The sequence below is a fragment of the Manacus vitellinus genome, unplaced genomic scaffold (genome assembly GCF_001715985.3).
Source record: "Manacus vitellinus isolate BGI_N305 unplaced genomic scaffold, ASM171598v3 scaffold_24_pilon, whole genome shotgun sequence".
Taxonomy (NCBI): Eukaryota; Metazoa; Chordata; class Aves; order Passeriformes; family Pipridae; genus Manacus; species Manacus vitellinus.
This window is the reverse complement of record NW_021939798.1, coordinates 5,505,623-5,531,410: the sequence shown is the minus strand read 5'-3', so window position 1 is coordinate 5,531,410 and position 25,788 is coordinate 5,505,623. Positions and strand designations below refer to the sequence as shown.

Sequence of the window (25,788 nt, the reverse complement as noted above, 5' to 3'; positions counted from 1 at the left end):
TTCCTGCTTCCATAAAATCCCCAGGGAAACGTCTGCCTCTGGTATTTTATACCTTGCAGACCCTGCCTTTCACCACATACACTGCCAGTCCCTCTGGGACCACGGGGTCCTTGTAAAGTCTCCTCCAAAAGGTGGCATTTGTAGGAGTCCATCGCTCCAAACAGAACCCACAGTCACAGACTAGTGAAGTGTCACAAGTGTCACTGCTTGGCACTGAAACCGCTCCTACTCCAGCAGAAGAGGTTCAGCACTTGTGGAAATGGCACCACCGTGTGCTGTCAGAAGGTGGATGAGTCCCAAGGCGGCTGCAGGGGCTCTGAGAGAGCTTAAATGCTGTTTAGTGACCCTGAGACACAGCAAACCACACCGGGCTGTGGCACTTGGGGGTCACCACCAACAGCAGTAAGGGGACAAAGAAGTGCACAGTGTCCTCACCAACAGCAAGGAAGGACAGCGTTTGCCAACACATCACTGCCAACCCCAAAAACCAACAGACAAAAGCTTCTGTGGATTAAAGATCCTGCTGCCCAACATCATGGTTAAATCTTGGCTGTTGGCAGTGACCAGCTTTTGATGGTTTATGAGCCATAATGACACCAAGGAACTGCCACAGCCAGCTCTGCCCTCTGCCAGGGGTATTTCTCCTGTGGTTGTGAGCAGGAGAGGCTGGGATCACTGTGGGATAGGACAGGGATCACTGCCCTGCAACACTGAACAGCAAAGCCACAAAGCTCAGACTACATAAAACACCAAAATCCAACTAATTAAAGGTCTTCTGAATACTTCATTCTACTTCCTCCACTACTTTACACAAGATCCACTGAAGGCAATGCATGAAAAGAGAGACATCTTGTCTGAAAACACATTTTTGTAATTTATTAGATCTGTACATAGTTAACTAGTACTGTTCTCATTAGCGTATTTTTAACCTGCTCCTCCCTCCTCCCTCCCCAGGTCAGGAGGCTGTTCCACTGGACACATGGAAGGCAGAGGTCCTCTGGAATCCTGAACAGCAGTGCTTCCACGGGACCTGGAACACTCGGCAGCTCACAGGCAAGTTTGATTAGTTTATTCAAAATTAAACATTTCATTCTGTTCAGCCACTGCACGTGGAGCCAAACGTTGTGTCTGATCATTGTTAGTGCCAGGAAAAAACTCATCCATGAAAACTGATCCAAAATTAGAGACTAACAGATACCAAAAGCTGCAGAGAAGCATCTTCTCAGGTGTTGCCTGCAGGATTTGGGGTTTTGCTGAAGCTTTTTGCCATTTTAAGCTCAAAGCTGCCCTTATATCTGGTTTTATGGTTACTGGACAGTGTTATTGGTGTGGAAAAGCCCAAATGATTTTGCTTATTTGTAGCTGCACTGATTTCATGGGGCAGCAGGAGGTTCTCTTACAAGATAAATCCTTCCTGTTCAGTCAAAGCACCGTGGCAAGGCCCAAGTCAATATAAAAACAAAATCAAGCAAATCAGAGAAAGCTCCTTGGAAATGCACAGTTAGAAAAAAAAAAATCTGGACACTTCATTTGGGATTGTCGTTTTCTTGACAAATGCCTTTAAAAACCAGGACAAGATCCCAGAACAATCTGAAGACCCGAGGACCTTGGTCAACCGATTTCTGCCCTCCAATACTGGCTTCATCATTCCAGGTCAAATTTGCAGTTTTTACCACTACATGTGGGTTTTTTTCCCACCAAATCAAACATAAGTAACATTTGTAAAGTGCTTTGAGACAGTGCTAGAAAATACTAACAGTGAAAAAAGGGGCAGAGCATCTGCTATCAGCACCCAGCTGATTCCTACCGGTTGTTTTTTGTCCTCAGAGCAGCATCACTATGTTCTCCTTTGACTTCTTATTAACCAGGAGCAAGGTGCCAGTGCTGGAGGTGGCACACAGGGAAAAGGAGGTTCTGCAAGGCAGTGAAAGGATGTATTGGAAAACAAAGGACACATGAATATTTCTTCTGGAAAGATTCCTGAAGCAGAGCTCAGCAGAGAAGGATGGGCATTTACTTCCCAGATACATCAGGAAAACAGTGCCACACACAGACTCACATGCACAAGGCTATGCAGGAGGCTCCAGACAGCACAAATATTTGCCAAACAAGGAGAGAGGTGGTGCTAATTAAAAAAAAAAATAATCAAGACACTTTTTTTGGGGGGGGGAGGACATAACTGCTCATCAGAAGCTACTGCCTGAGGGCTGTCAACTACTTCATAGTAAAGTCCTGCCCCCTCTCCAGTTGACAGGAACTTCTCTCTAGTTAGCAGCTTCACAAAAGCAATTCTTGTATAAATCCATAAAGCTTTCCCAGATTTTTAAAAGGTTAATTTTTACCATTATAATTGCACTTTAAAAACAGGCATCAGTCCCTACTCACTCTCCCCAAACACCTCCTCCATTTACAAAAGTGGAAAAGAAAGGCTACAATTATTCACTGTCCTACAGCTACAGGATTTGAAAGGTTTGATTCAGGTGCCTGAAGAAAGGATGCAAACACCCAGTTTTCAGGGCAGGACAAGAGTGCATTTTGAAAACCCTGCAGGCTTCACAGCTTGGCTTGCATCGGCTTCAGGTGCTTGTGGAAAGATTCATGAACCTGCAAGAGGACAAGACAGTGGTCACAAGGTCAAGTCTGGTCTTTGAAACAGTTTTGGCTCCTCACATCTTGCAGTGTGTTTCTTTGCTAAGGAAATTTGAATCAGAGGCAGTTTGGAGATTTAAGAACAGCCAGATAATTTCTATATTTGAGTGTCTACATGGCACAAAACGTGAGAATATAAAAAGCATCCTGCCCACTGCCTTTCTTCTAAGAAAAGAAAGCAAGATACCTTATATCCATACAATTATCTGGCATTTTAATTAAAAGAAAACTGGTAGAGGTCTCCTAAGGGGACTGTAATGAAGCTCCTAAGCCCCACTGACTTCAGAATTACAAAACATTGAGCAAGTTGTGGTGGGATTTAACTCCAGCTGCAGTCTCTGGCAGCCCGTTGTAGGAGACACAGTCTGTCCTAATTAAATAAAGGCACCTCCAAGACAGGATTCAGTTTGGCTGATGGAACAGGGACACTGACTCTTCCCAGCACAGTTTATTTTATTAGCTCAGCTGCAGCTCCAGTCTTAGGGCAGATGTGCAACAACTGACACCTAAATACTACACAGGAGCAATTTATTTTCATCTCTGGTCACTGCTACTGCCTGAACACAGGAAGATTTGCCAGAAAACAGCAAATCTTTCAAAAGCTTTCACAGCTACTGTCACTAAGCAGAATCAACAGCAAGTGATAATTGCTTTTAAATTCAATGAGATGATTCAGTTGTTCCTCTATGGAGTGTATCATCTCCTCCCTCAAGTGAGAACCCCAAAAGCATCCCACAGGGATGCACATGAGGGACACGTGTGAGAGTAACTACAGAAAGCAAACTGAAAGTAGGTTGCTAGTTTTGGTCCATTACTACCAGTGACTTTTCTCCCCCCTTCATCAATTACCTGCTGAGATCATTGGAGCATAATTAACAACCCTAAATGGAGTTATGTCTCTGGGCACGTGTGAGGAAGAGAAAAAGAGGATGAAATAAGGTTTCCTCACCTGTGTTTTGTTCAGTGGGGATTTCTTTGCCCACTCGAACATGTTCTCGTAGACGTTGCCGTCGTAGCGGCCAAGCACAGATCCCAGATGGACATCGTGGAAGTCAAAGGAGTCCACCAGGGCCACTGCATTGGGGCGAATCACAGCCAGGAGCTCCTTCACGTGCTGGTTCACTTGGGTGATTTGGGCACTGGTCAAGATACCCGCCTTGGGGAGGGGAAAAAGGGATTGTAGAAGCCAAAAGAACCTTCCCTTCCCCGTGGTCAGCCTTCCCACACACAAATGCAGCAGTTCATAAACACCAGGGTTTTTTTAGTTTACTAAGTAATTAAATTGGCAATTATCCATACTGTACAAGCAAATGGAGATGCCCAGCACAGCCTACTATACCACCCAGCTATTTAATCTTGGATGGGAGACTCACTCCTTAGAGGCCCTGTGTGCAAGTTTACTTGAAGAATGTGCATACATGTATGTTAAATTGCTCCTAGTTTCAGGGAATTTTTTAGGAAGCAGCAAAGAGGAAAAATGGGAAGACAAAATGTACCACGTCTGCCTGAAGACCACTGCTGCAGGAGCACATTCTCAAACTGACAGAATGAGGAGAAAAGCAATGCCTGACAATTTAAACCCATTCACTGAAGTAAGAGTCGAGATTTGAAGTGCAAGACCCCTCTTTTAGAGATCCAGCTCTTGGAGCATGTCTAACATGCACCTCCTTTATTAACTCCTTGTCTTTTAACACACAACACCTGGTCACCAACTGGAAACCATTTCAGCTAAACCTGGCACATGCCTGGTTTCCATTTATCACCCAACTCTCCATTCTGGCAGATCACAAGGGAAACCTGACAAGACTCTTCCACCAGACCTGCCCTGCTAATGGCCTTCTGGAAGTCAAGAATTTATACCTAAAATATTCATACATTTGGCATTTAAAGCATCTTTGCAAACAGTGAATCTGGCTCTGGAGATCTAAAGTGTTGGGGAAAGACACCAACCTGCAAGAAATCCCCTGTGTTCTTGCTGATGCCGAACAGGGCGTACAGGAGGCACAGGTCGGTCAGCACAGCTCGGACAGCGGCGTTGGAGACCTCAGACAGCTTTGCTGCAAACAGCTTCACCACCACGTAGTGGCAGTGTGCCTGCACAGACACAGGAAGGCCAGTCACAAAGGATCACAAGGAGATGAGAAGCTCTTACAGCACATTTTCTGTAGCAGGCACACCACTGACCTCTGATGCCCGCACCAGGTCAACAGAAGTTCTGTTCCAGGCGTCCTCCTTGCTCTTTCTGTGGTTCAGCTCAGCTTGCAAATTCTTTGCTGCAGCTTCTACAAGTCTGTTTTATAAAAAGAGGTTTACACAATATCACCACATTCAGTAGATGACATACACTGAATTCATATGGATTTCAGTCATGGCACATGAGCTCTGAATTATTCTGATGTGCTATGACTGAATATATTGCCTGGACTGAAAAGTTGTGCCTCTGAAACATCAGTTACCCCTGCTGCAGCTACAATACAGCTGTAGGGGGGTAAAGGACATCTGACAGCACCCATGTGGTGCTTCAATACCTACTCACATGTAGGCATCTGCTCTACTCTCGCATTTCCTTCATAACAGGCTTGAATATCAGGATTGTTTCTCTCCAGAGAGATCTCTGAGCAGCCTCAGAGCAAATACAACATTGGTATTTGTACACGTGAATATACTTTACATGTAAATATTTCCCAATGGAAATGGGAGCAGAGTAACTAGGCTATGAGCAGGCTGTAAGTGGCCTCTTGTAACCACAAAGCACTTAACACCGACCCCAACCCAGTGAAGTGTGTCACTTCCCGAAAGCAACACATGGATCAAAGCTCTGCCAACCACACCTTGAAAATCCAGCATTAACAGGGCAGTGCATCACCACCACCTCCCAGGACATCCAGTTTGGCTTGGCTCAGGCTGGTAACTGTGAACTCACCGGGCAGCACGTGCCTTGTAAGCCTCCACCAAGCTGACAGGGTCGTTGATCCGCACGGTCACAGTCCTGGCAGCCACGTGCTGTGGCTGAATGCGCTGCCTGGAGAGGTCGTTCAGGTAGGACACCATGCCAGTAACCTGCTGCCCAGAGCTAACCTGGGTGTAGCTTTTGACAAGGAATCTGAAAACAGAGACAGCAGACGGCAACTCTTACAAATTGTTTGAGCAGAGAAAAGTCAGGCTCAGGCCAGAAAGAACACTGTAGGCATATAATTTTCTGTCAAAAACAGGGCAAGGGACAGAAACATGACTCCAGTTTCACGGTAGTACAGAACACTCTTCTGCTACAAATAGCACAACACTGAGGCAGGAGCACCCCTGTGCAGAGCTCCCACCACACCTGGCTGTCTGCAGCATCATGACCGTGTTTTCTCCCTCGTAGGTGCAGGAGGGGGTGAAGGTGACGTAGATGTCAGGAATGCCACTGCAGCGGGAGTAGCCGTGCCCACCACAGGCCATCCGACATTCCTCAATGCCAGCATTGGCAGTCCAGGAAGTGAAGGCCTTCAGCCCCGCTGTCAGCGCGTGGAGCTGAGGGACAAAGCAAAGCCAGTTTAGATTTATTTCCCATTCTTGGCTTGCACATGTACGTGCAGCTCCCAGAAAAACACCACTCCTGCACTGTCCCACAGGGTCCTGTTTTTCTTGCAAGAACTCTTTCCTGAGCCAAACTATTTATAGGAAAACCTCTGTACATGGAAAGTCCACTTTTGAGTACGCCACCCTTTCTGTGCCTACGCATTTTATGTACAAGTCTGTCTTCAACTGCCTGTTGTCACACCAGGTTCTCAGACTGAAACCCTAACAGAAAACAAACATTTTACAACCCTGGCCCCTCAGTATGGTATTGATACCTTTGATCAACACACCTGTTCTACCCCAGCCACTTGGAAGAACAACTCAGAAGCTACAGTACAAGCATAACACCAGTCTTAACTCCCAAGTGATATGCCATCATTCCTAAAAAGTCCCCTGTTGATAAAATATATTCCCAGTAGCTTTCTCACTGTGCATTACTCCCTGTTTTTTATAAAGTGCTAAATGAATAGTGCAAATAAAGAAGTAAAGGTTACCAGCACATACTGGGCTTGGGGGCTTTTGAAACTGCAGAAGTACAAGACATCTCACAAGTGATAATTGTAAAAAACCTCACATGAATTCAACAAACACCCCTCTGGTTCCCAGAGGACACAGTACCTCTGGCAGCTCACTCAGGTCCCCTTCATTGATGTCCCCACTAATACGATGATAGGTGTCTTTTATGTAGGCTCCCACAAAATGGAAAGCATATGCTGTTGCCAGGAGAGGAAAGAGTTTGTATTGTTGGGTCTGATAATCCAGGATCTGGGGTTCTGGTTCCCTAGAGCAAAACACAGATGAATCAGCATGCCAGTGGCCAGCAATCTGCTGCTGCAGAAATCCCATTCATAGCACAAGCTACACCCATATCAAGCTGGAGTATCTAAGAGTACCTAAGACCAGTAAGAGCCCCTGGCAGGGGAGGACATTTTGGCAGTCAAGAATGAAAGATTTTTTGAAGTTTGAGTGTTTTGAAACAGTATCAAGTGCCAAAACAAATATTAACCACAGTCCCTCTTCCCTCCAGTAACTGAGAATTTCCCCTCAGCACTAAGGCTGCTCCTGGGAGTCCCTGCACTCACCCTGGTTTCAGCTCAGACTGGTGTCTCACGGCGCTGTAGCGGATGGCGATGGTACAGGCGCGGGACAGCGAGCGAGCGGAGTCACCCACGATGAGGGAGCGGATGAACACCATGGTCCCATAGGTCAGCTTGTCACTGACAGGCTTCACATAGGTACCATCTGGTTCAACCTACCAAAAAAACCCCAAAAACCAGCTTGTTGAAGTTTCCTCCCTTTTACATATCGACACGTCAAGCTCAAAACTCATCAAGCAGCACTTAAGCAACCCACAGTCCTTTTGGTGCACTTATTCAGCCACACAAGAGCATTCAGTGTGGCCATGTCTAACAGCAGGTGCTGAAATCCCCTGCTTTACCTGAGCATATTTCATCAGCATGTTCTCCCGAGGAATTCGGAAGTTGTCCATTTTCAGGTAGCCATTATCCATTTCATCATAGCCAAATTTCGGGCCAATGTCACCCACTGTAATACCTGCCACAGACAAAGCCACTTGCGTTAAGAAACAGGAACTAAACACCAGCTGAGAGGTTCAAGCTTTCTCCAGTAAGATTATTTAGTTTTCTAGCAAGTCCTGGCAGTGTTATGAGTAACAGATTTGATGGAAAAGTGGTGTCCTGGTTTTGGCTGGGATAGAGTTAATTTTCTTCCCAGTAGCTGGTACAGTGCTGTGCCTTGGATTCAGGATGAGAAGTGTTGATTACACACTGATGGTTCAGTTGTTGCTGAGCAGTGCTTGCATCAAATCAAGGACTTTTCAGTTTCCACACTGTGATGCCAGTGAGGAGGCTGGGAGGCACAACAGGCTGAGAGGGGACACAGCCAGGCCAGCTGACCCCAGGTGGCCACAGGGATATTCCACTTCATATGGCATCATGCTGAACAATAAAACTGGGGAAACTGGGTGGTGTGGCAGCCCACTGCTCAGGGACTGTCTGGGCATCAGTCAATGGGTGGTGAGCAATCACATTTTGCATCACTTGTTTTGCATATTCTCTTATCATTATTATTATTAATTTCTCTTCCTTTTCTGTCCTATTAAATTGCCTTTATCTCAGCCCATAAGTTTTACCTTTTTCCAATTCTCTTCCCTATTCCACTGTGGAAGGGGAATGGCTGTGTGTTTAGCTGCCTGATGGGTTAAACCACAAGGGGACATCAAAACATGGGAAACTTCCTAACTTCCTACTATCCACTCACTGCAGGAGCTGCCTCTGAAGTTCACCCAGCTCACTTGCAGCTAAACAATGATGAAAGCTCTCCTTTCCCTTTCAGAAAGCAGGACATGCTGCACTAAGAATGCATAGGAGACACTGGGGAGACACTGGGAGACAGTGGGACAGAATAAAATCCCAAGCTGCACTTCACATTGAAGGCATGATAAAAGGTGATTTAGTGGTAGTTCAGTCACAAGAAAGCCTCATTTAAGCCCTGTGATCTAATCACTGCAAGCAGCTAGTGAAGTAAGCCATGGACATCAACAAGAGAGCAGCTGTGTATAGTCAGAGAGAAACAGATCTAACTTATTCCATGAGATGGATTTTAACCCTTAACATGGATTTTTACCTGGTAGAGGTTCATGGGTGCCCAGCTGCCTGATGGGAACAATGAAGGCGTGCAGCCCTTTGCACTGGCCCTGGGTATAGAGCTGGGCCAGAACGATGGCGTGGTTTGACGTCTTCCCAACTGCAACAGGAATGGGAGTCAGAAGGAAAAACACAGTGAAACATACTTACACACACAGAGTCTTTCCTTAAAGCAGGATCTGAGATTACCTGAACCACATCATGCAGCAGAAAACCAGATTTACAACACTGGTTATCACCCCAGCTGTACAGCTCTAGACAAACAGTGTTGCTCAAGTCAGTGGAAGTTGCACAACACAATTCTCTCGACTACACAACACCAAATCCTTGGCAAACCTACCAGTGAAGCTGAAGGAAATATAAACTTTGATACCAAACCAAACATTACACTAAATTCATACAGTGTGACTGGTTGTGAACAACAGTCCAGAACACACAGATGATGTTTTAGCAGGTTCTGATAAGTTTGTTTCTTGGTGTTCAAGAGTAACTGCTTTTCAGCCAACTTTTTGGGTCAGCTTTCAACCATCACTCTGTAAATGCAACACACATGACATCACCTCCCCAAGTTATTCCATACATCTTCCAGCTTTAGACACACAGTGATGCACTTACGTCCACCTGGCCACCACTTAATGGAGGTGACAGTGGGGCTGTTGAGAATGAACTCCTGCGTGGCAGGGTCATAAGTGGCTGTAGTCTCTAGACCCCGAAGGTGAGTCCCTGAAAACAAGCAAACACATTGTTTTGGCAGAAAGTCAGTCAGAAAACAGAGACAAGGATAGAACTGGACAACGGAAAGTGGAACTCCAGTAGTAATGTTTAAATTTTAACTTAGCTTTTAGGCTACATAAAGAACTGAATTTCAATCAATTAAGGAAGAACAAGTGATAGCCAGACCACAATCTGGGACCTGAAGCCAATTCTCAGAAAATATGTCAATTTTTTTCCCCCAGTGGTCTGAGACTAGTTTTCCAAGCACCTCCAATCTGACACCTTTTTGTTATCACACACCAGAAGCCCCTTCTCAGTTAAGGTATTCCACAAAACCACACTCGCCTCAATTTCACTAAAATGCAATCTGACTAAATTGAAAAATAAAATCATACCCTTCTCAGACACAAGATGAAATAAGCAGTGCCCACTACCTCTTTATTCCCTCTCAGGCCTACATTCTCCTCACTTGGTGGAGTTGATCTCCCAAACAAGACCATCCATAGCTCCAAGACAGCAAGTAATGGCACATGAATGCCAGGGGACTGATGCAAGCAGATGAAGAGACTGAAAAAAGATGGAGGTAATTCCAGGAACAGCCTTTGTCTTCTGCCTCCAACTCTTCACACACACCTATCTTAGAGCAGTAGTATTGTCCCTGCATGCCTTAAAAAATCAAAAATCACCAGGCCTACTTGCTTAAACTAGGCAAGCTGTGAACACTCCTGAGAGTCTGGACTGAGAGCGCAGAACAAGAGCTCCAACATGAAAAAGGGGATCACCTTGATGCAACCACGTTCCCAAAACAAGGAGGTAATGGCAGACTTCCACAGGCAGCTCAACACAGACTTACTTTGCTGGTAAAGGATCTTCAAACCTCACTAGTTGCAAGAGATTCTCCTCAGACTTGCAGTTACTTTATGCTTCATACAGTTTCTACATTTCACTTCAGCACAAGCGTGAATCCTGCTCATTCTTAGAAAATAATTCTCATCTGCAACTCTCAGATGTCAAAGTTTCCCAAGGCACAGTATCCTCCCTTTGAAACTTGGATTAAAAGTGTTGCAATCACAATACTGCTGGAGTTATCAAAATCCATTTCAAAGCTTGAAAGCAAAGGAGTAGCAACAAAAACCAAAGTCTAGTTGAGACAGAAAATTAAAGACACACCAAAACATTTCACAGTCCAATTAAAAAGAACACATGGGAGTTAACAAAGGGGGAATAAAACTCCACACAAAACATGAGTATTGGAACAAAGTCATCCACATGTTCTCTGACCCAAGGTCAGTCCAAGGTGACAAACAACTCTTTAAAGTTTTTGGCTTCTCTTTCAGTACCGTAAAAGTTCCGTCCTTTTGTCTTCACACTGGACATTAATTACATCAAAGCAGAAATCAAACTGGAAAGAATGATGAACAGATGCCACCAAACTGACAGCACCAGTCAGAGGCACTAATGACACTGGTTTGAATGGCACAAGGAGCACTCAGGGTGCTCACATATAGAGCTACAGACACCAAACCCTCCTGTAGGGGGAAAAAGGAGGAAGCAGCACATGGCAATAATGCCCTGTTAAACACTTCAGAGGCTGCCCACTTCTCCCTGCAGCCACAGCTGCACGTGTGAAGTCTCTGGGATACACACACACCATTCTTCCCAGGCAGGGGAACGCTCTGTACACAAAGCCATTCTCAGAAATAGCATTTAGTGAATGTACTGTACCATGGCCCATTTCAGTCTGGGCATAAGTGCCAATGATCTCCAGGTTCCAGGCAGGCATGAAGAAGCGATCCTGCTGCTCTGGGGTTGCCTGGGTGAGAAGGGTGGGGAGGAACATGCCCAGATGAAGGTCCAGAGGCTCAGGCCGTCCACGGTGAACAAAGCTGTGAAGAATTGCCATGGGATGGGAGCGTGAAGGGAATGTTATGGGAGGGAAGCAAGCATGAGGATTCATGGTGGAGATTCAGGAAGAGACAAAAAGAAAAAAAAATGATTCATGTGTAAATCCGAGTTCATCCAGTGTGTTTTAGAAAGACAGAGCACTGTCCTTTTCTCAGGCCTGAATAATAAGAAATTACACTCACTTCGAAATAAACGTGCTGCAATGCATTTCTTTCTTATCATACATAAAATGCATCTGCAACATTCACCTATTTTTGATACACCATGATTGATTAAAAAAAAGGGATTAATCCAAAGCAAAGACAGATCAGACCTTCACTCTGGTTCTCAAACCAGAGCATCCCTAAGTTAAATGGGCTGAGGCAGAATGTCAGTTTGATGAAGATGTGATTTGGCTGGATGCAGGGAGCCCTTACCCAGACATAGGAAGTCCACTTTTTTATCCTCTTCATTTTTTGAAGGCAGAACCTGGTAGAAATTCTTGTTTATCCAGCTGAACAAGCTAAATTTTAACTAAATTTTGTTTTTTTTAAAAAAGGCAAATCATAACTGTCTGCATTACTTACTTAATTTTTTTTTTAAATTAAAGATCAGACACTACTAGTGTACATGGTATTCCAAAACAACTCCCTTCAACTTCTGCTATGTTTAAAAAAAAGGACAGTGCTCTGCATGTGTAAGTCAACGTTGTGAACATGAACAACTTGGCAAGAAAGCCAACATTTTTCAATTTGCAAATCACCAGCACAAATTATCTCCAATTAAACATGTTTCATTAGAATGACTCTTCCTCCAAGTTCTGTCAAGCACCACTGTGAAGTAGTTAAGTGGTCTATTAAGTTGTTCAATATGAAGAATTAAATGCTTATTAAATCTTTAAATATTGACAGATTTGAGTATTAAAATGGTGGGGATAAACTGAGGATCAGTACCTGCACCTGGCCCATTTATGTATGAAATAATGTCTTTAACAGAAATATATATATATATTTAAGTTATATGCATTATGGAAAGAGCACTGGTCTGAGCTTGGCTCAAACTCATTTGACATTCTTATCAAAGTGGGAACAATGCACCCTTGTGTTCTCTAAACACACATTAGTATGAACTAGCTCTATCCCTGGGACTTCCCAAGAACTGCAGTTCTGTTCTTTGATATTCTCAGGCACCTATAAATAAATTCAACCATCTAATAAACCCAGCAGAAATATCTTCAAAGCTTTTTGACTGCACAGTGACCGAGCTCAAGAGGGGACTAATGGGTTAACAAGAATACTGGATTATAAGTGAGTTCAGTACTGTGAGAAGTACCCAGCTAACAGTCAATGAGGGAAAGGAAACCCTTATTTACCAGCAATAGTTATAAACCAGACAGAAACAGCACAGTATTTTCACTGCTCCTTCTCATTTCCTGTTCAGTCCTATTAAGTGCTATTTGTGCTTTTTCTTTCTTTGATTTTTTTTGAGAGACTTCTTCACTATGGAACAGGTTGAAATCAACACAGGCTATCACACAGGTAGTCACTAAGATAAAACTGAGCAACTACCCACCCAGGCTGGGGTTCAACTCAATAATCAATGGTCTATTTCCCCATCACCAGTTTCTAAACATTAGGATTAAATTAAGCAAAATTCAGTGACAATTACTGCAGCAGCTTTATAGGTGGAGTAGTCAGATGCTCGACATTCACAAAAGTTTGCATTTTAATTATTCAGCAGAGAATATAATAGTTCTATTTAGTGTCAATTTACCATCAAACAGCATGAGAACTATCAGCAAACCAGACCATCACCAGGCAAGAAAGTAAAATCATGTAACGTGAAATTGCAAGTAAAAACCAATCACTTCAGTGTGGGTGTGACTGATTGAAAGCAGCTGTTGTAGGAAAGCAAACAAGGACAGCAGGCATTGATTGTTGCCATCCAGTTATCCCTCAGTTTCCAGAGTCGAGCTGGGTTTGCCAATTCCATCTCTCCCAGGCAGGGCAGAGGACAGGATTTCTTTCATTGAATCTTCTACAAACGTTTCAGCAGCTGTAAATGAACAACAAGGCAACCAGCATTGCCATCCAGCTTCTGCAGTGTCCAGACTTGTACACCTCATGCTTTCCCAGTTCAGATGCCAGCACAAGCACTGGAGTCTTTGGTTTGTTAACTATTCTTGCTGGTATTTAACAGCCATAATTCCAGGTTCTGGGCTAAAAGATTGTTTTCTGATGCATAAAATGTTTTTTCCTTTGAAGCAGTGGAAGTTTTCAACAATAGTAAGAGTAAGATGTTTTTTTTCCTTATAACCAAGACCTTTCCATGAAGTTGTACAGGTGCAGTGAAGAAGCATCTGGAAGAAAAGTGCCTGGGGCAAAGCATACCTGACTTTCAAACCAAACTGCAGTCTCACCGTGCTCCACTGCACCTAAAGGAATGCTCCTGACCTGTTTCTGCAGGCCAACCTTGCACTGACAACTCTGAGAGACACGTGCCCCAAACGCAGGCAAAAATAAAACCCACAAGACTGTTGGCTGACACTTTCCAACCAGTTCAAGTGAAATTCAGACTCTGACGGCTTAGAACAATCTCCTCACCGTAAACAACTACAGAGGCAGTGATCAGCTAAGAGGTGCATTCTGGAAAAGACCAAAAAGAACTCTGGGATTGTCAGGATGTAAAAACAGGTGGCTGTCTGGCTACAGGGCAAGAAACATCAAGCATTAACCAAGGTATTTTACCTTTCCCCTTTTAGAGTTACCCAGGGAACATCATAAACTTACACACTGGAGTTACAGAAGAGAGGTTACCCATTGATGCCTGAAGGGAACTAACCATGTCCCAACTCGGTTTGGGCGTAGGTGCCAATTATCTCGACTCCACGGGCCAGGGGCAGCCACTTCTCCTTCTGAGCAGCAGTCGTTTGGGTCTCTATGGTTTTTTGAAACATGCTGAAGTGGAGACCCAGAGGTTCAGGCACATTGCCAATGCATGTTCTACAGGAGAGAAATAGAGGGATCTGGATCTCAGTCTTACTGTGATTGTGAACCTGAAAGGCTTTTCTCCAACTAAGAAGAATAATCTCTTGGCCTATTTCAACCTTTTTTTTTTTTGTCACACAACCAACCTTCAAATATGGAGGCATTAGAAGCAATGCTAATGGGGAAATAAATGTTTCTTCCAGACATTTTCATCTCCCCATGAATCCTGCTGTTGCTATGTAACTGTATAATAAAATATTATTCTACAAAGATCTAGGGGGAACTTAAAACTAAGGACATGAAAATTAAATCAACTCTTTTCTCCCCCATCTCTCAGGCTTGGTGGGAATCAATCCCACTGCTGCTGGTAGCCTACAACTAGGCCTTTATTAGCTACAAGCACTATGCACTGAAAAGGAAAAGGCTTCTTAGGTGACTGAGTGCTTTTCAGAAGGGCTTTGTATTACCTGTAGCTGCTCCTATCAGTTGTGAGATCAGGAACTCACCTTTAATTAAAATTACCATTACAGTCTAGTGCTGGAGGGAATGGAAGGAAAAATCAGATATTTTAGGTGTCCTTTATCTAAGCAGAAGATATTTCATGAGAGAAAATTCTAATTATTTAGTAGCCACGATGGCAGGCAAAGTGCATTCCAAGTACAACAAGCTCTGTAACACAAACATGCTAAAGTGTCACTGTGGAGTACATGACTCCACAACATCTTCCCTCCTGATTTTTCCAGGACCAAAACTATTGCAATCAAGTAATCTGATGCTGGTGATTAATGCATGAACTGTGCTTTAAGCTGGTGTGGGTGCAGCTGCAGTGTCTCAAGTTCTTGGAATAGAGGCAGATGGTTCTCTTACCAGAAAACACTCGACTACAGCAGCACACGTTTACAAAGCTGATGCTTTCAGGGTGACCAAGGGCCTAAAAATGCTGCAAGGACAGCAAGACAGAATACCTTCAGCATTCTTGTGGTTTCCTAAGTGGGTTATTGTCTTAGCCCAGGACCCATATAGCAACAGCAGCACCCTTTATTTCCTCACTGCCTGCAGCACAGTTATTGTGCATCTGCTCCTCGGGCCCAAAAGGACAAATCTACAGGGAGAAACCGAATGCTGACTTTGAAATGCACAATTTCTGGGCAGCTTGGGAAGAGCTTGAACGGTGCTTTGGGTATTTTCAGAGGCTACTGAAGGAATTTGTGAAAAAGTTGCAGCACGTGCTTTGCTGTCAGAAAAATCACGTCAGACACTGTTTCTCTGAAGGTAATGCTTCAGAAAAAACAAGAACATTAAAGGCCACAGCTGCAACTTTCACTGCCTATGAGTAAGTTTAATCACAAGTGCCAGGTATCTCGTGCTTAATTAGCACCTTCTCTGACAGGAGTAAGACAAGAGACATTTTGCAAGTGGATGCTTTAACACCCCTGTGTCAGGAGGTCATGGTGTGTCACTAACTAAACATGCAGCATTTTAACAGCTTCTCGCATTAACGAACCTGAAACCTAAATTACAGCAGAAACTGTTCATCTCTGCATACTCCACACTGAATATTTAGGATTTCCTTAACATGCCTTTTAACAACCTGAACCACAAGAAGACAGAAACCTGTTTTCCTCCAGAAGAGGAGGAACAGCTGTAAAGGGAGGAACAAAAGGCTTTCTTCTCTTCTTTTCCTTTCTGTGAACTCTTACTGCTTCCCATCAGAATTTCTACATTCCCACTGCCCACTGCCTTTGTTCCCCAAAGGCTGCAGTGTGGGCAGTCATCAAGACTGACTGTGGCACTGGCCATTTGTTCAATGACCAACGATCACCTTGGTGGCCTGAGGTCAGATTTCCTGTGACAACCAGTGTCATGAGGAGGCTGCAGCTCCAAATCCACTGATGGGAGATGGATGTGTAGCAACCCATACTTTGGCAATATAGATCTTTCCACATTTCACAGCAACCAGTGCCACCCACACAGCAGAAGGCACCTGTATGACAGGTAAGTCATTGTCTCTCAGTGCACAGAGCATGACAGAAGCAGAGTCTGCCTCTTCAGAGGCTCCAAAGCTACATGAACAACTGCAAAGCCACTCTCAGGCTGCAGAGCTGGGTCACAGAACAGGGTTAAAGCAAAGTCTGCATGCAAAATTTTCTGCTTTTTGCAGGAGTCCTTCAAGTAACTCTCTCAAGGAAGAGCACGAAGGGTCATCCCAGTGGAGGAGGAGCAGGAGCTATGTCTGCACTGTGCTTACTGGGCCCTAGAGCTGACAAATCCTATGGGAATAAACTCCTATTCCAGCTGTATCAAAAAAAGCAAGTCAGACTCATCCACTTCAAATTAATTTAGCAGTGGCCAGTAGGGCCCCTAGTACGGTTTTTCTGATTTGATTCCTCAAAGCTACACCAGGTTCTAATTTAGTGTCAAAAGGAGACATAAGGACAAATTCCCACAGGGAAAGTGCACGTTCACACAATGCCCATGAACACAGGGATCACTTGGTGACCAGCAGCTCTTGGATCTTCTCCTCTTCAGTGACCCAGTTTCTCCCAACTGTTTTTCACTTCTTCATTTAATCCCATTGTCCTCACTGAAGGTTAATTAAACTTGAAGGTGAATTAAAATTGGCCAGATTGCTCTCTTCCAAGAGCTCTGTAGCATCACACATCAGAACCACTTCCCACTTCTCAGGCTGATTTACATTTTGCTGTAGTTAGGGCTGTCAAAGAAATCTGAAATACTGGCACTTTTAGGCTGCTGGCCTTCAAAGTTGTATCACAGCAGCAACTGCAGTGTGGACATAGAAAAACTGACTATATGAGAAGCAATTAAAATGGATTCTAGATATATTTAATAGATCCTCTTACGGTTTGGAGTCCAACAAAGCTCTTTGGAAACAGAGGAGGAGCATTCATTCACTTGGGCATGTCACAGCAGCAACAACTGTTTATGTGTATCTTCAGGGCAGCTGAAGGAAGCAGCATCTCTCCTCACCTATTCATAAATCAAGCTATAAAGTCAGTGAGTCATGTGCCAAGCTCCTTAGTGCTGTTCAGGGAATATAGGAAAGCTACAGGAAAACTACTGGTTCAAAATTCTCCAAAAATTGCATATGTAAATCTGTCCTTGCTGTTTGGGGATGATTGAAAGAATTTCTTAGGCTTCCATATGTAAAACTCTGATGGTCCATCACAATAAATACAACTTGACATCTGAATCAAGGACTTCAATCTCTTTCATAAACTTCATTCAAGGCAATGTTGCAACACCATATCCACTCAATTTTCCAATTTGGAAAAATGCATGAACACAAATACAGTTTCTCCAGGTCAGCTTTTGCACTCATGGAGTTTCTTCTAGTTAGCACCAATTAGCATGTTTGGATATGTGATAGAAATAAACTTCATTTTGCCAGCTGGATGGAGTTCACTGAGCTTAAAAAATATTTGACACTCAGCAGGTGAGAAAGTGGAGACAGATGTTAAAATGCAAATGAAATCAAAGGATGAAAAAATAATCCTTTCATTTCTTCCATTTATTAAGCAGCAGTAAGCCCACATCCTCCCTTGCCAACACCAGACACTACAGTAAAGAAGTCAAATCAGGAATAGTAAGTGTATAGTTCTCAGAGCAAGCACACTGCACTTGTAGGCAAGAAGTTCATGTACTGCTCTTCATTCTGTTATATGTCATTGTATGTTACTCTACATGTTTATGTAGAATAAATATGGTTAAAAAATGGTAAAAGCAGTCAGTCTAAAGTAATTGCATTTACATTTTAAAATCCTGAATGCCTGCAATTAGAATTGACTCTGAAAAAAGTCTTTCTCATTGTTTCAGTCGATTTTGGATCATGAATTCTGACTCATTACACCTGACTGTTCCTATCACATAAAATATAGAGGTATTATTTGGTGTCTATATGAAATGTTACACTTTCATCCATTTAAAGTTAAGAATTGCTGACTCCCACAAAAATTTATGGAAATACAAAACTAGAATCTCTCACTAGGCTACTTCTGAAAAGTCTGTTTTCATATGATATTGTCAGTAATGCTACCAAAGACAGCATCTACATTGCAAACTCCATTGAAATTTGCCAGCTGGTAGATTGGATAGAGTTCTCTGCATTTTCTCCATACAAATAAATGAAGAAACTTCCTGTCACTTCCAATAATCCTTGTGAAGGAAAAAAAATTAATCATTAACTTTTACTATGCAGCACTGGAATAATCCAATACTGTCACTGAACTTGCTCTTTTTAAAGTTGGCATTGGTGGACAATGAGAGCAAAAACATTTACTTTACTTCCACGAGAACTTTCATGACACAGGTCAGTGTGGACCAATTTCTTGGAAATTAAAACCACAGTGATTTCAACTGCCTACTCCCAATATTCATGCCCTAAGGCCCATGCCAGATTTGCTACAAAACCAGTCAGAGGGGGCTTGTGATTCATTAAATACTGTGCCAGAGAATATATCCACAGTGTTACCATAGATTTATAGGTCTGTGTAATCTGTTAACAGTCTCTGTTTGATTAAATCAGAATGAGTTTAACAGAACTAAGGGGAAAAATACATCAAAATCAGGAACTAAGTTCTGATTCCTCCTGGAAGGGATGAAAACTCAGATGTAAAGACTGTCTTATTTTTATTAACTTAATCCAAGGGTCGTATCAGATAAACCAAAGGTCAGATAGAACAAAAAGCCTCTGGGTCAAAGGGAACCACTGCAGCACCAGGAGCATGAAGGAGGGAGATAGGACAGGCAGTGATAAACAAGAACTTCTAAGCCATCTTGGAACATTTTCAAGTATGCCTGCAATGTTACTTTATTAGGTCTAAGTGCAAAGTGAAGTAATCGGATTTAAGATATTTCATTAGAAGCTGCAAACTCATCAGATCTATTCAGGCTGAAAATATTTTAGTGTATTTTTTTACTTCTTTCGTGGAATAAAAAAAAAATCAAGCTACAAGTCCCATTTTTTACTTTCTGCACCACATATAAGAAATAGGGTGTAACTGTTAATGGTGCATCTCTAGTCAATAATCTAAGAAAACATACTATTCATGAAATCAAGGTCTCATCTGAAAGTCACTAAAAGCCAAGACTTCAGTGGACTTTTGCACAGGTTTTGAGCTTCCCCTGGACAGCAAACATAGGGAAAAAGCACAACTCTAATGTCCTTGGTGATGATCACAGTACATACAAAAAGCAAATGCTGGGTGTAGGTACCTTTTAAACCAGAAGATCTCTTCAGGATCTGCAATTCCATATTCCCTTAACTTCATCACCATCAAGGAGCTCTTCCTGATGGCTTGCTCATAGCGTTGGCTACGGGACAGGAAGTTCAAATCCTCATGCTGGAAGTCAGGGTCATTAAGAACTAAGGCCTCTGGGGACAGAACAGAAGAGGAAAACAAGCTCAGTTTCCACAAACCTCAACAAACAGTGGGTGAGAAATGACTCAGCTTTTTACCTGCTGTACCTCAAGGCACAGGAACCAGAAAATTAAAAATAAAATTGGAAGTTAATGAAATCAGGAAAAAGTCAAAGCCCTTTTAGAGAGCAACTCCTGGCACTCTCATTTTACACATAAACCCCATGCTTAGTTCAGAGCACTCTGGACTTGGCAGGAGGGCAACTCTGACGTAAGACCTACAGGTCCCCCAGCAACAGCCTCAGAGGCTCAGGCTGCTGTCCCTCAGCCTCCTGAACTCTGATCCCTTCGTAACTCCCTCCCTGCAGAAGGCCACAGCGGCTATTCCCACTGTGCCAACCGGAAAAATAGGTACCCTGAGGCCACAGAGCTCCTGTGGCCCACTCTTTGGCACAGAAGTTACACAACAGCAGCCCCTGACAGTCCCACCCCAGGGAAGAGAATGGAAGCAGTTCATTAATCTCTCATACCACAGCGGTGGCAGGTGACAAACAGGTGACATTTGTACTGTTGGGCAAGTGCGTGGCAGGAAGGAAACAGGAGAGGAGAGGGCCGAGTGAAATAACCGTGAGAAGCTGCCTCTTACTCTCCAGAGGAAGGAGAAACAAGTAAAAGGACATTGCTCTATCAGGGTCAGCTCAGAGCCTTCCTGGAAAGGGGACGAGAGGGAGACCAGGGACGTAACGCAGCTCCTGTTCCTGTCTAACCCATCAGAGCGCTCCTCTCCTGTCTAGCCCTAAACTTCCTTTAGGCTGTGACCATCTGTCTGCAAATCTTCTCTTTACAGCTCTGCCCTCTCCTTGGAGTCTCCCCTCTCCCCAAAAGCTCCTCCATACATCCTTCCCCTCCATGTGTCCCCCTCCTCACAACCTCGTCCCTCCTCACCTCCCCCGAGGGTCCCCACCCCGTTTCCCCGTCCCCATATCCCGGTCTCCCTCGCCCTGGGGGTCCCCTCTTGGGTGTCCCTCACTCCACAGCCTCTCCCTTTCCCACCGCCACGCCTCCTTCTCCTAAAACCTCCTTCCCCAAGCCCTCACCAGGGCTGCCTCTGCCCCTCCTCGCCCTCCCCAGCCCGGTCCCCGCCGGGCCCTCCCTCACCGATCTCCTTGCGGCGGCGGGTGCGCTCGGGGCCGCCGTCCAGGATGTGCGTGAGCAGCAGGGGCTGGAAGGTGGCGGCGGCGCGTTCCCTCCGCAGGTCCGCGTTCATCGTCATCGCTCTGTCCCGGTCCCGATCCCAGTCCCGATCCCAAACCCGGCCCCGATTCCGGCCCCGCTCCGCCGGCGACGCCCCCGCGCGACGTCACTCCCGCGACGACACGTGGGTCCCGACCACGTGGGCGCCGTTCCCACGGGATGCGGTGCCGGAGCGGTGAGCGGCGCGTTAGACCGAGCTTGGAGCGGCGCCTTAGCGCTGAAACGGGCCGCAGCCGGGGCTGGGATGCGGTGTGGTGTGCGTGGGGAACGCGCACATCGCCTGCTGCATCGCCACTGGGTAGTTAATTAAATAAACGGCTCGTTAAATGCCTTTGGCGGGGCGCGTTCGGCCGCGCGTTAAACGCGGGGTTGGGCAGTGCTCTGGATGTGCATATAAAGCGCTGCGATAAATGTGCCTGCAGCGTGCTGCGGTGGAGGTGGCGCGGGCATTAAATAGCGCATTGGGCGGGCACAGGGGGTGTGGCGGCCGGGGTACGGCTTCTGCAACATAAACGATTCTATACCCGAAAAACGTGCACCGAGTACCTTGCACACCCGCCCGCGCAGCGCCATTCGGGAGCAAAACCCAAACCGTGCAGAACAACCTTTGCACTTCTGGAGGTGCAGAATTGGCCCTGCTTGTTCAATTTTAGGTGAGGCGGGGGTGGAGGGAGCTGCGGAGTGCAGGGAGGTGGGTCTGCACCTCCGTGGCCAGGTTGAGACCGTGCCTGGGGGATTTTGCCGCCCGCCGTGTGTGTGCCCAGCCTTGCACGGGGCAGCCAGACAGCGTGAGGCATGTGCAGAGACGGGGTGAGCCAGGATTGCCCTGGTTTCAGCAGCCTCCCACGGAGTCCTCTGTGGGGCATTTTGCAAGCCCCGTGAGCAATGCTTTAGAATGAATCCTTTTCACTCATCGCTGTCTACTAAACCCTACTAGACTGCTGATGAAACCAGGCTGGCTTGTGTCCAAGTAATTGTTCTCCAGCTGCAGGATCAGACACTGCCAGTAAGAGAACAAGTTCAGGATAATTCCTTAAATCTTGCTGCATAGTAACCCATCACCCCAGCAGCTGAGGCTACTCCTGCATCTCAGACCCTCCCACTCTCTGAATTTCTCAATCATCGTTTTTCCCACTTCTTAACCTTTCTTAACCTATCCATATTCTGGGCCAGACCTGGAGGATCTGGTGGGCTGCCTGTTGTTCATGCTGGGTTATGTTGGAGTAGACAGTGCCCGTTTATGCTGGAATGCCCCGGGCTTGACACTGAGCTGCAAACAGAACTCATCAGGGAAGCTAGGAAGCTCCTGCAGCCCCCTGGATGGTGGTACTTGGGCAAAGAAGGGGTTTTGGGGCAGTGTCACCTATAGCTTGGAACAACATGGACTCAGATGTTTTGCTTTCCTGCAGGCCCAGCAGTTGTGTGAGATGCTGCCAAGTGCTGGTGTCTATTACTTCCCATGGGAGATCAACAACTCAGTCCCTGAGGGGGAGGCCCTGAGGACTTTTGGCAGGTGAGAAGGATACCCTGCTCTCCTTGTGGGCCAGGGGATGCCATAGATGTGCCTTTCCTTCACTGGTTCACTCCCCTCACTTGGTTTGTAATTGTATTTCTGCACCACTGAGCTTCCCAAATCCGTCATTCCCAGGTTATGCTGCTATGACCTGGCCCGATCCGAAGCTGTTCTCACCGCTCAGCACAGCTCAGCTCAGTACCAGGTCTGTGTCGACACCAAGTTTGTGGAGCCGTTCCAAGCCCAGCTGGGATCTTTCTACATCGTCCTGGGAGAGGCTGAATACAGGGAAGGTAAATGCTCCAGGAACCAGTGCCTTTTGCTGCTCGTGGGTCACTGAGGGCAGTGTGGGCCAAGGCAGCTCGTGTCGTGCAGCTGCCTCCAGCTGATCCAAGGAGCAGCCTGTCTGTCCCTGTTGACCATGAGAAGAGCCACCCTTATCTTGGTGAAAATCTGATGCTCTGGCACAGAGTTTGTTAGAGACAAGAAGCACCACTGCTGGGCTTGTGAGACCTGTGCTAAAGCCTTCTGGCATCACCGGCAGCCACCACACCGACCGTCTTCGTTCCAAATGTGGCTGATTGCAGCAATACCTCATTGCAAGCTCGCTGGGTTGGTCTTTGCCATCCTTGAAAGGCTCTAATTATCATCCCTGCCCTCAGACATGTGAGGAATTCAGGCAGGCTCTGTCATGCAGTGCACCCTGTTGTCCTTTCCTGGGGTGCCCTGTGCTCCAGCTGCTTTGCTTGGGGAGTTGAGCTGGGCTGAGACGGTGAAGCAAATCCTTTGTTGTCTTGGCCACACCTGGTAACAAGCATTCACGTTTGTGCCACTGAAATCCTCAGAGTGTGGAAAGCCACACTGCACGTGGCCTCTAGAGAGCGACCTGCTACACCACTGCCACGAAATTCCTCTAGAAAGATGTTATTTTGGTCATCACAGGCTGGGAGCGAGTTGGGCCCCTTTTGCAGGGATGGAAGGGGAGCAGGCTGAGATGGTGGCTGTGTCACCAAGATTTGGTCCCTCTGTGCAGCTCCATGTTACCATTTGAATGCTACCAATGAACTGTTGGTTATAGTCAGCTTTGAGCCTCTTCTAAGCCCAGCTTTGTTCTGTCCTGTTGTCTGCACAGGAGCATTCAGAAATGAGATTAGACCTGTCCCTGCTGCTTTCTAGACAGGAAAAACCAAACTCCCAGCCATGAAGTAGACAGATGCTGCATGGCAGGCACTGGCACCGTTCCCCAGTGCAAGGAGACTGCAGTGTCAGTCACCTGCATTTTGTAGCCATCAGGGCAGAGGGGAAGCATGTCACTGAGTTAACCTGCTCCCAGGCCTGCTGCTCCCTTCAGTGGCCAGTGGCCAATCCAGTCTCCTGGCACTTAGGCTGTGGTTACTTGTCTAGCTGGAGCCATATGCTGCCTCAGGGAACTCTCTGTCTCCAAGCTGCTTTGTCTGTTTTTCTTTCTACAGAAACTTCCAGTCCCGTGGTAAAAGCACGAATACTGACCTGCGTGGAAGGGATGAACGTGCCCTTGCTGGAACAAGCCATACAGGAGCAGAGGAAATACTTCAAGGAGAGGCAGAAGCAGAGGGAAAGCAGCACATCCTGACAGCTCCGAGACCAGACATGCTGGTCCTTGCACTACCATTTGCAACAAATATGTTAAAAGTAAATTAGGATGTGGGTTTGCTACATGGGTTTTGCTGTGGCAAACAGCAAAGTCACTGAGCAGGGAAGCACTTGAAGGCTGTGAGTCAGTCTGTGACTGGGTTATCCATTCATGCCATGTGTCATCACTGAAAATAGCTCAGGGGAGGTTTGTTGTTTGTTTTTTGAAAGGGTGATTAAGGAAAGGGAACACTTGGGTTATACTGGTCCTTTTGTAATACAGGGCCTGGAGAAGTCGGGAAAAGAAGTCTCCGAATCAGGAGTTAAGCAGCTCATTGTGGGCAGATTGGAGGAAAGAGGAAAGGGTGCCCTGACTCAGTTGCCACACAGGAACATTCCTGGAAAAACACTCACTTACCTGGATTGACCAACAAAGAAACAAGAAGAACAAAGAGTCCCTATTTTCAGTAGCAGCTGCCTCTTCAGGCTTTCAGTAGCTGGTGTCCGAGGGGAGGATTGATTTTACCTCTAAGATAAATATTTGAAGTGCTCTGACAACCATCACTTGACTTTCTTCCTTGACACAATTAAGAGATCTTAAATCCCTTTTGAGAGATTTTTTTTTTATTGATATTTTCCTAAATAAAGATGAAAAGAGAAGGCAGCCTGTCTTATTGATTAAAACCCTCTTTCTTGCCAAGTCAAATGCATTAGACCCTGCACAAACCCTGTGGATGATGTAAGAAAATTCAGTGATACACATATTTCCTCCTTCTCCTAAGTACTGGGTGTGTAAGGAATTGGTTTGTTTTGAAAAAGCTGCAAGAGAAGAAGATGAAGTTTACATCAGAGCCACTCTGGTTTAAGAACATGGTGCCAGGCCCACCCAGCAGAATTAAACCACTGACAAAGGGACAGAAAATCACTAATGTCAAGTGAGAATAAAATGGTTTTTCTCTTGAAATGTGCAGAAAATAAGGACTGAAGCTGTCCAGTGCACAGCAGCAGATAAAATACAACAGGTATTGGCACGATCCCATTGCAGGCAGGCTTGATTCAAGGGCCTGAGATGGCAATTACAGTACTTGCATTAATCTTTAATCATAATTTAGTCTTATGTTTTTCTTCACCCAGTTACAGAAATAGAAAAGCTGTGACTGAGCACTCTGTTGAGCCCAAATCCAAAACCATGATTTCAAGAGGCAAGATTATAACCTGGTTTTGTGTAAGGCAACAGCGAGTCTGTCATGATGCATTTATGTTTACACCTCATCTCCTATCTGTTCTACCTTCCTCCTCGTGCTTAAATTTTATCCAAATGGCCAAGTTTGCCAGAGTTGGGATGATCCAAGATGCCAGGACTGAGAACATCCAAAATACCAGGTTTCTACAAGTGTTATGATAAAAAATCAACCCACAAATCCTACCAGTAAAGAACAGAGCAAATTTGGCAATGACTTCAGACGGAGATTTCAGTGCAAACTCAACCTTCATAAGCCACCAGAGAAACCACACAAGAGTTTGCCATGGCCATGTGGATCCCACTTCTGCCACAGAGCAACTAATGCTTTG

At 45.3% G+C, this 25,788-nt stretch overlaps 2 protein-coding genes across 7 annotated transcripts; one reads left to right on the top strand and one right to left on the bottom strand.

The window, feature by feature from the left end:
• Positions 1–853: 853 nt before the first annotated feature.
• Positions 854–21,192, bottom strand: ACOX1 (acyl-CoA oxidase 1). Of its 4 annotated transcripts, none has more exons than XM_025895172.2 (14): positions 20,997–21,192; positions 19,694–19,853; positions 11,316–11,476; positions 9,492–9,599; positions 8,857–8,976; positions 7,649–7,764; positions 7,293–7,462; positions 6,829–6,991; positions 5,972–6,162; positions 5,573–5,752; positions 4,834–4,939; positions 4,600–4,743; positions 3,599–3,805; positions 854–2,604 (listed from the first exon to the last, which is right to left on the bottom strand). In XM_025895172.2, the coding sequence occupies exons 1-14, from the start codon at positions 21,109–21,111 to the stop codon at positions 2,554–2,556; spliced, it is 1,992 nt and encodes a 663-aa protein (XP_025750957.1). In that variant the 5' UTR covers positions 21,112–21,192; the 3' UTR covers positions 854–2,553. The 4 variants fall into 4 exon arrangements, with proteins under 4 accessions (XP_025750957.1, XP_017928725.2, XP_025750958.1 ...); XM_018073236.3 differs by lacking the exon at positions 11,316–11,476 and adding an exon at positions 14,316–14,476 and having other exon boundaries at positions 20,997–21,130; XM_025895173.2 differs by lacking the exon at positions 20,997–21,192 and adding an exon at positions 19,938–20,047.
• Positions 21,142–24,694, top strand: TEN1 (TEN1 subunit of CST complex). Of its 3 annotated transcripts, none has more exons than XM_018073237.3 (4): positions 21,142–21,390; positions 22,502–22,605; positions 22,741–22,898; positions 24,078–24,694. In XM_018073237.3, exons 1-4 carry the CDS (start codon positions 21,337–21,339, stop codon positions 24,215–24,217), a joined length of 456 nt encoding a protein of 151 aa, XP_017928726.1. In that variant the 5' UTR covers positions 21,142–21,336; the 3' UTR covers positions 24,218–24,694. The 3 variants fall into 3 exon arrangements, with proteins under 3 accessions (XP_017928726.1, XP_008926142.1, XP_017928727.1); XM_008927894.4 differs by having other exon boundaries at positions 21,143–21,267; XM_018073238.3 differs by lacking the exon at positions 21,142–21,390 and adding an exon at positions 21,645–21,745.
• The last annotated feature ends 1,094 nt before the right edge of the window (positions 24,695–25,788 follow it).

Coding starts and splice junctions, on each gene's coding strand:
- ACOX1 (XM_025895172.2), bottom strand. CDS start 21,111: ATGACGATGAACGCGGACCTGCGGAGGGAACGCGCCGCCGCCACCTTC. Junction 7,463..7,648: donor TGCTGATGAAATATGCTCAG/GTAAAGCAGGGG, acceptor TTTTTTTGGTAG/GTTGAACCAGATGGTACCTA. Junction 4,940..5,572: donor TACAAGGCACGTGCTGCCCG/GTGAGTTCACAG, acceptor TTTATAAAACAG/ACTTGTAGAAGCTGCAGCAA.
- TEN1 (XM_018073237.3), top strand. CDS start 21,337: ATGCGGTGTGGTGTGCGTGGGGAACGCGCACATCGCCTGCTGCATCGC. Junction 22,606..22,740: donor GCCCTGAGGACTTTTGGCAG/GTGAGAAGGATA, acceptor CGTCATTCCCAG/GTTATGCTGCTATGACCTGG. Junction 22,899..24,077: donor AGAGGCTGAATACAGGGAAG/GTAAATGCTCCA, acceptor TTCTTTCTACAG/AAACTTCCAGTCCCGTGGTA.